The sequence below is a fragment of the Erinaceus europaeus genome, chromosome 10 (genome assembly GCF_950295315.1).
Source record: "Erinaceus europaeus chromosome 10, mEriEur2.1, whole genome shotgun sequence".
Taxonomy (NCBI): domain Eukaryota; kingdom Metazoa; phylum Chordata; class Mammalia; order Eulipotyphla; family Erinaceidae; genus Erinaceus; species Erinaceus europaeus.
The window spans coordinates 77,949,414-77,958,005 of record NC_080171.1 but is presented as its reverse complement, the minus strand read 5'-3'; the positions used below and the strand labels follow the sequence as shown (position 1 = coordinate 77,958,005).

General features: G+C 57.1%; 1 protein-coding gene across 7 annotated transcripts; it reads right to left on the bottom strand.

The window, feature by feature from the left end:
• Positions 1 to 16: 16 nt before the first annotated feature.
• Positions 17 to 7,223, bottom strand: KLHL17 (kelch like family member 17). 7 transcript variants are annotated; one of them, XM_060199806.1, is made up of 12 exons: positions 6,874 to 7,216; positions 6,379 to 6,638; positions 6,170 to 6,291; positions 4,064 to 4,285; positions 3,571 to 3,687; positions 3,274 to 3,483; positions 2,542 to 2,642; positions 2,252 to 2,419; positions 1,807 to 1,895; positions 1,597 to 1,670; positions 1,276 to 1,457; positions 17 to 778 (listed from the first exon to the last, which is right to left on the bottom strand). In XM_060199806.1, the coding sequence occupies exons 1-12, from the start codon at positions 6,978 to 6,980 to the stop codon at positions 550 to 552; spliced, it is 1,881 nt and encodes a 626-aa protein (XP_060055789.1). In that variant the 5' UTR covers positions 6,981 to 7,216; the 3' UTR covers positions 17 to 549. The 7 variants fall into 7 exon arrangements, with proteins under 7 accessions (XP_060055789.1, XP_060055792.1, XP_060055788.1 ...); XM_060199809.1 differs by having other exon boundaries at positions 3,412 to 3,483; positions 6,874 to 7,215; XM_060199805.1 differs by having other exon boundaries at positions 2,498 to 2,642; positions 3,270 to 3,483; positions 6,874 to 7,209.
• Between the last annotated feature and the right edge of the window lie 1,369 nt (positions 7,224 to 8,592).

The window sequence follows — 8,592 nt, the reverse complement described above, 5'->3', positions numbered from 1 at the left end:
GACACAGACAACTGGATACTGAGCCTCAGGCCCCAGGCAACCCAAGAAATACGTTTATTATTCAAGTCAGCTCATATTGCTGTGTGGGGTCTGGGACACACAGACTCAGCATGGGATCTAGAGGCAGTGCTGCGCCCAGGGGGAGGAAGCCCACTACTGTTGGCCTGGGACAGGCGTGGATGGTGTGCAAAGTGCAGGCTGGGGAGGGGCGTGCACACCTGCTTAGAAACACCCCACCCCACCCCCTAGCTCCTCTGAGTCTGCTGTCCTCCCTCCAGTCCCAGAGTGGGCTTGGAGACAAGAGGGTACTCCCAACACCCAGGGTTAGAGAGGGGGCATCCTAGTCCTGTGCCACAGGACACCTCTGGAGTAAACGTGTGACCTGGTGGCTGCACTGGAACAAATAAATAACCAGGTGAGTGAATAAATAAACGGTACACAGACAGACACGGAGGTATGGACAAACTAGACGGACGCGGGTTATTTTTGGCGGGGCTGCCGCAGGCTTAAGGCATGAGGGAGGTGTGGCCTTCATGGTACAGTCGGTGGTCAGAGGCTGGTGGACGACACCGACAGCGTGGGTGATGAGGGTGGCGGGAAGTTGAGCAGCTCCAGGACAGCCACGCCCACGCTGCTGCGCCGGGTGAACATGCACGATGCCGCCACCCATTTGTTGGTCCTCGGGTTGTACTTCTCGATGGAATTAAGGCTAGAGCTGCCATCATTGCCCCCTACTGCGTACAGCCAGCCGTCCATGGCTACCAAGTCATGAGTGCTCCTGTGGGAGGGGGTGGGTCAGAGAAATGGGCCTGTGCGGGGCGGGGCCTAAGCAGGACTTCCTACCAGGGGGCGGGGCCTAGGCAAAACCATGACTCAGATTGGGCAGAGCCTAGACTTAGGGGCGGGGCCTAGGCTCAGAGACAGGGAGGGCCTAGGAGCCTCAGTACCTTGGACAGAGGCTGCAGTTTCCTGCTCAATGCAGGAAGAGCACAAAAGAGCTAGAGGGGAGGGCTTTCTTTGTTTTTTTCTTTTTAACTCAAGAGTACTGCTCAGCTCTGGCTTGGGGTGGCAGGGGACTGAACCTGGGACTTTGGAGCCTCAGACATGAGAGTCTCCCTGCGTAATCCAGTCTCTTTTGCATAAGCCCAGAGGGGAGGGCTTTCTACGCAGGAGAAATGAAAAAGCCCTGGCACCCATCAGAGTCTGCAGGGGAGTAGGCTCATCCTTGTGGGGATGACAAGGAACTCCTCGGTCAATGGGTGTTGGGGGGCACACCTGCGGATGTTCATGGGCGCCACACTCTCCCAGGTGCCCGCCTTGGGGTTGTATCTCTCCACGGAATTAAGGCAGCTGGTGCCATCATTGCCCCCCGCAACGTAGAGGGCCCCCTCCAGCACTGCCACACCTGCGGAGCTGCGGCGGCTCAGCATGGAGGCCACAGGTGTCCATGAATTCACCTGGGGTGCAAGGGGCCGGACTGGGGATGGATGGATGATCAAGAGCCTCCCACCCTCCCCCACTACCTCCATGCAAGGACAGAAACCCAGGCAGGGTGTCCACAGGAGACCAGTGGGGTTGGGCAGCGAGGTGTCTGACCTGGGGCTCATACTTCTCCGCGGTGGCCAGGTGTGACGAGCTGTCATAACCGCCCACAGCGTACAGGTTCCCATCTGCAGGAAGCACATGAGCTTGTGGCACACCTGCTGCTGCACGGGGTTGGGTGCACCTGCTACTGCAGGGAGTTGGACTTCTCCTGGGTGGGAACTAGGCAAAGGGGGTGGAGTAGAAAGCAGGTGCGTCACCCACCCAGCATGGCTACACGCACATATCGCCTCCGCGTGCTCATGGCAGCCACTGACGTCCACGTTCCAGTCAGGGGGTCATAGCGCTCGGCACTGTGGACACAGGGTGGCCTTGTTCTCCAGTGCTGCCTGGGCCCCCAGGGCCTGTCCCCCTCCCCCCAACACACACACACATACACACACACACACACACACACACATGGACTGAAGCCCCACCCACTGTCAGAGGCTCAGACCCAGGGCCTGGCTGGGGCAGGAAGAGAAACTGGCTGCTGGAGAGCCTGGCTAAGTGTCCACCTGGGTCCAGCACCTGAGTAGAGGGGGCTGGCATATGCTGATTTGAGTCAGCTGAGACCCCAAGTTGGCCCACTTTGGGTATGACATGGCACCCTGACGCAGTCACACCTGCTGCTGAGCATGCCCCTAGGATTCCTGGTGTGTCCCCCCACCTGTTGAGGCAGGAGGCCCCATCGTAGCCACCAGCTGCATACAGGAGCCCATGCAGTGCAGCCACACCCAGACAGCTGCGCCTTGTGCCCATGGACACCTCGGGCTGCCAGGTGTTGGTCACAGGGTCGTAGGACTCAACAGTGGCCAAGTCTGAGGTCCCGTCGTAACTAGAGAAAGGTCCACTGCCAGTCAGGTGGTATGTCGGGCATGGCCAGAGCCCCTGGCTGACCAAGCGACACACTTACCCACCCACTGCATACAGCCGGTTTCCCACAGCTGCCACGCCTACCCGGGCCCTACGTGTAGACATGGAAGCCACCACATGCCAGCGGTCCGTGCGTGTGTCATAGGCTTCACAGTCCCCATGAATGGCAAACAGGCTCCCGCCACCTGGAGAGGGGGTGACAGGCCAGGGGGGACAGTGGGCTAGGGGTATGTAGAGAGGTGCAGGGAGAGGAGGCCTGGTGGTGGCTCGTCTGTTGAGCACATATGTTACGATGCACAAGGATGGAGATACAAGCCCCTAGTCCCCACCTGAAGGGTGGAAGCTTCACAAGTGGTAAAGCAGGGTTGCAGGTGTCTCTTCCTCTCTCTTCCTGCTTTTCCTTTCTCTCTTGATTCCTGTCTCTATCCAATAAACAAATACATAATAATAGAGTTCCTTCATAAAAAGAAAAAGGGGGCCAGGTGGTGGCGCACACGTATTACCAAGTGCAAGCACCAGGTTCGAGCCCCTGTTCTGTCTACAAGGGGGAACTTCACAAGCAGTGAAGCAGGTCTGAAGATGTCTCTCACTCCCTCTATCTGCCCTCCCCTGTGTTTCTCTGTCCTGTGCAATTAAAATAGTAGGGAAAAAAAAAAAAGGTCACCAGGAGTGGTAGATTCCTATGAAGGATACCAGGACTGGTGTGAATGGAGCTGGACTACGGGTCACACACATGGGGGGGATGAAGGGATGGGGTGGGGTGGAGTGCAGGCAGTGGCCAGCACAGAAAGCAGGGCAAGAGGAGGGCGTACCCACAGCAAAGAGCACAGGCCCTGCACCCTCACAGCGCCGAGGCCGAGTGCGGCTGGTGCCCAGGACACCCCTCTGCTCAGGTAGCAGGTGGAACTTGAGGGCTTCAATAAGCAGGTCCTTGCAGTCTGGGTGGTGCCTCACCAGGCTCTCAGCGTCCACATGTCCCAGCAGGAAGTCCCGGCTCAGCAGAGGCAGCCGCACACACTTCATCAGCTGGTGGGGAAGCATGGTCAGATGCAAGGGAGAGCAGAGAGCCCCTCCCCTTCCCCAGTGTGGCGGTGTTGCCCTGCCCGCCCTCACCCGGGGGACGTGCTGCCTCCGGGCCTCCACATCATGCTTGACCCAGCTCAGAACAGCGCGGTACACATCCTCCTCAGAAGGCACGTTCAGGCTGTCACTAGAGACCAGTTCCAGCACCTGGGGGTGGGGACCCTCAGGCCTGAGATCTGGGGAGGGTCTCGGGGGCCCTTGGGGCCCTGAAGGTGCCCGAGAGGGAGATTCCACTGGGGGGCCTGGTGTTCCTACGAGGAGGGGCCAAGCAGAGTCAGGGGCCACCGGCTGGGCCTGTGAAGTCCTGGGGTCAGGGGGGCATGGCATCAAGGACAGAGGGACCTGGGTTGGGCCTGAAAGAGAGGTCATTGGCAGGCAAAGGGCAAGGAGGTGCGGAGGGGTGCCTGGAACATGTCAGATGGCTAATAGTAAGGCTCAGGAGATGGTACAAAGAGCCAGGGCCCTGGGGCAGGGGACTATAGGCTGGGGGGGGGGGGGGTCTGGGGCCCCGCTGGCACGTTACCTGCTTCAGCGGCAACAGCATGAATTCCTCAGTCTTGGCCACGTCCACGAAGTGCTGCAGCACGTACCTGTGCGCTGCCTTGAGCAGGTCGCTGCAGGAGTGTGTGTCAGCAAAGCTGCGAATGCCCAGGCAGTTGGAGGGGTCCAGCTGACTCAACAGGAATTTGCAGCAGGCATCTCGAACACCGTTCAGCTGCAGGAGGCTGGCTGCTGGGAGCAGCGTCTGTGGGGTGGCCAGGGAGATGGCGAGGCAAACAAGGGTTAACTTTTAAAGAGAAAGCAAGGGTCAAATTCTTCGTTAAAGCAAAATGCAGTGGGTAGCAATCTTTCCTCTCCTCTTAGCACAAATAGGGTTTTTTTTTTTTTCTCCAGGGTTATTGCTGGGGATCACTATGAATCCACTGCTCCTGGAGGCAACCTTCTCCCCTTTGTTGCCCTTTTTGTTTATCGCTGTCATTATTATTGTTGTTATTGCTGCCATTGTTGGATAGGACAGAGAGAAATGGAGAGAAGAGGGGAAGACAGAGAGAGGAAGAAAAAGACAGACACCCATAGATTACTTCACCGCTTGTGAAGGAACCACCCTGCAGGTGGGGAGCCGGGGGCTCGAACTGGGATCCTAACACCAGTCTTTGCTTTGCACCATGTGTGCTTAACCTGTTGTGCTACCGCCTGGCCCCCCAAATAGGACTTTCTACTGTTGTCATCAAAAAGGCCTTGGTCGGTGGCTTAGAACCTGCTATTTCTACTTCACCAAATGTGTCCCAGAACCTCACCTCTCCAGAGCCCTACCCTACTAGGGGAAAATAGAGACAGGTTCATGGTATGGATCCATCTGCCACCACCCATGTCCACTGAAGTAATAACTACAGAAGCCAGAACTCCCACCTTCTGCACTCCAAAAAAAATTTTGGCTCATACACCTAGAGAGAGAGAAACTTTAGAAGATAACTAGAGGACTGTGAACTCCAATTCTACTGGACACAGAGAGGGAATGGGTGTGTGGAAGTATTAATAGGTGTAGGTATGACTTAGAAGGAAATGAAGAGCAGGACTATACAAAAAAAATGAGCAAATACATACACACACACACACACACACACACACATACAGAGGGAGAGAGAAAGAGAGAGGGAGAAATACTATGGGGGCCAGGGGGTGGTGCAGCTGGTTACAGTGTTCAAGGAGCTGGGTTCAAGCTTTTGGTCCCCACCTGCAGCGGAAAAACTTCACAAGTGAAGCAGGGCTGCAGGTGTCTGTTTCTCTTGCATTCCCCCCCTTCCCTCTCAATTTCTCTATCTCTATCCAATAATAAGTAAACAAAGACATAAAAAAAGAAGGAAAAAGGGAGTCGGGCAGTAGCGCGGCAGGTTAAGCGCAGGTGGCACAAAGCGCAAGGACTGGCATAAGGATCCTGGTTCAAGCCCCCGGTTCCCCACATGCAGGGGAGTCGCTTCACAAGTGGTGAAGCAGGTCTGCAGGTGTCTATCTTTCTCTTCCCTACTCTGTCTTTCCCTCCTCTCTCCATTTTTCTCTGTCCTATCCAACAACGATGACATCAATAGCAATAACAATAATAACTACAATAACACAACAAGGGCAACAAAATGGAATCAATAAATAAATATTTAATAAAAAGAAAAGAACATAATAGACAACCCATATCTGTGACCTTGGGAGAACTACTGCAGTTTCCAATGGAGGGAATAAGGACACAGAGTGGTGGGAATGGTGCAGTATTAAACCCATTCTCTCATAGTTCTGCAAATCAATACTAAACCACTAATAAAAAGATAAAGAAAAAGAACCTGCTACTTCTGCCCAAGAGTCTGATAACCCAAACGAGGTGTACTCTCTGTATACACAAAAGAAAAAGTCACCTGTGAAGCTCGTTGCTATGAGTTACTATGGAAAAGCTGGTAACTGTATGAAAAAGGCAGGTGCCATTGTGTCCAGGCTCCTGTGGACAGGAGTCCAGATGGGTTTGCCAGCATCATAAACATTGCTCCCTGCAGGAAAGCCTCGGGGTGTGCTATCTCTCTGCCTGAGAATCTGATAACGACAGAAGTGGGGACAGAAGTGGGCAGGGGGGTTTGGGTGGCCTCACCTGCACGTTGCCCTCGCCCACCACGATCTCCGCCGTGTAGGCGAACTGCACCAGCTGGTCCAGGGCCTGCGGGTCGATGTCGTGCAGGGTGACGTGCGTCTGGCGGCTCTCGCTCATCTCATCTGCGAGGGAAGCACAGCAGGTCAGGCTCCCCACGGCCCAGGAAGCTCTGTGCCCCCCAACCCTCGCCCCTCCAGGGCGGTACTTGCTTGTGAACATGGCGTGGAAGTACGGGCTGCAGGACGCTAGGACCACCTTGTGCGCGCGGATCTCCTTGGCGGCCACGTGCAGCACGATGTCGCACAGCAGCCCGCGCTGCCGCATGCGGCTCATGGCCACGAAGGCGTCGTGGTAGTGGCGCTTGGAATTGTGGGACACCGTGTGGCCCTCGCGACTCAGCAGCTGCATGGCGCCCTCCATGGGCGCGGCGGGCCAGGCCTGCCGGGGGCGCGGGCGCTCTGCCTCGGGGCTGCGGGCGGCGGGGCTGGGTCAGCGGACCTCCTCCCGGCAGCCCGCAGCCCGCTCCCGGGCTCCATGGAGGCCCGGCCCATGGGTGCCCCGTCCAGAGCTGGGTGCCAGCTGAGCTCCCCGAAAGGGACCGGGCCCCTGGCCCGGCCGCCCAGCCTCGGCGGACTGCAGGGAGGACGCCCCCTCACGGCGGCCCGAACTCTCCGCGCCCCCCGCCCCCCGCCCAGCCCACTCACGCCGGGGGCTGCGGAGCGGGCGGCGGCGGCGCCTCGGGCCCCGGCCCCGGGCTGCCGCGCTCCGGGCTCTGCGTCCTGCCGGCCGGGCGCTCGCTGCGCGGCTGCATGGGCTCTGCCGCCTGACCCGCGCCGACCCGCGAGGACACACGGACGGACGGACCCGCGGCAGGATTGGGGCTCCGCGGCGGCAGCGGTCCGCTCCGGCGGCTCTTGCTCCAGCCGCCGGCCAGCCGCTGCTGCTGTTTCTCGGCGTCGCCCGCACCGCCCACATCACTTGGAGGCCTGGAGACACAGTCTGATGCGAATCTGCCCCCCCCCCCCGCGCGCTGTCTCTCTCCATTCCGCTCTCTTTCTCCCCCCCACCCCCCCAGTACCCCGACCCCGCCTCCAGGAAGCCTCTCAGGTCTGCCTCAGACAACCCCAAAGCCTAGTTACTCTCCAACCCCCCCCCCCAGCAGAGGAGACCCTAGGCCCGTGGGCTTCAGGAGATTCATAGACTTGCGGCCAGAGCTGGTCCCTCTATGTCCCTTAGCATCCGTGCCTTTGCTGGACTCAGCCCCCGAAAACCCAGTGTCAGTCCTTGAGCTGGGCGCCTAGTGAAGGGAAGGTGAAGGAAAGGTCCGTGGAGTGGCACGGGGAGCTTTGAAGTCCAGCTGCAAGGAGGGTCAGATAGCAGGAGAGGTAGCCTCATTGATTAGGGGCGAGGCTGTCGGGCCAGTGAGAGGGCAACACTGTACTCATTTCACCACCTGCTGGGCTGCAACTGTAAGTTCCCCTGGCCCCCCTCCCACCACCAGCACCAACATCAGCATTGGTGCTTCTCTGCTCAGGGCTGACTTTTTCTGATAGAAAGAGACACAGAGAGGAAGAGACCACAGCACCTACGTTTCTTCCGTTGCTGTAGCACCTTCTCTGTGGTGCCAAGGCATGAACTCTAGGCCCAAGGGATGGCAGAACAGGCACCATCCCAGGTGAGCTATCTTGCTGGGCCACTCGTTAGCTATTTATTTATTTTGGATAAAGAGAAATTGTAGGTGGGAGGAGTAGATAGCATAATGGTTATGTAAAGAGATTCTCATGCCTAAGGCTCCTAAATCCCAGGTTCAAGTCCCTGCTCTACCATAAGCCAGAGCTGAGTAGTGCTCTGGTTAAAAAAAAAATAAAATAAAAAATCCCCAAAACATTGAGAGGGAAAGGGGGAGATAAAGAGGGAGGGAGACACCTGCAACACTGCTTGTGGTTCCCCCCTGTAGGTAGGGGCTGGGGGCTTGAACCTGGGTCCTTGCTTACTGTTATGTTTGTGCTCAAACAGGTCTGCCACCACCCAGTTCCAACCGTTATCTTTTTTTCTCTTTCTTTCTTTTTTTTTTTCTTAACCAGAGCACTGTTCAGCTCTAGTTTATGGTGGTGCAGGGAATTGGATCTAGGACTTTGGAACTTCAGGCTTGAAATACTCTTTGCACAACCATTAAGCTATCTAGCCCTGCCCCAACTGTTAGCTCTTTGTCACCGAACTGTAGGAACTCCATACTAAAGTGTTCTCTTTGTTGCGCCTCCCTTATGCATTTGTCAGTGCCTCCCCAGGGCAGGTGCCCTTGTGACTCCCTCTTACAGTGAGTGTCATGTTCCTGCCCGATGCTCCAAATCTGAAGCCTGCCACCCAGTGACCTGCGTGGGGGGGAGGGGGAACTGGTTGACCTGGTTGACCTGGAGGATGTA

What these genes read in the sequence shown, in the direction of transcription:
- KLHL17 (XM_060199805.1), bottom strand. Translation starts at nt 6,980, where the DNA reads ATGCAGCCGCGCAGCGAGCGCCCGGCCGGCAGGACGCAGAGCCCGGAG. An exon ending in CGGCTGTATGCAGTGGGTGG is followed by an intron (nt 2,420 to 2,497) that starts GTAAGTGTGTCG and finishes ACCTTTCTCTAG; the next exon opens with TTACGACGGGACCTCAGACT. An exon ending in GCGCCCATGAACATCCGCAG is followed by an intron (nt 779 to 1,275) that starts GTGTGCCCCCCA and finishes CCCCTCCCACAG; the next exon opens with GAGCACTCATGACTTGGTAG.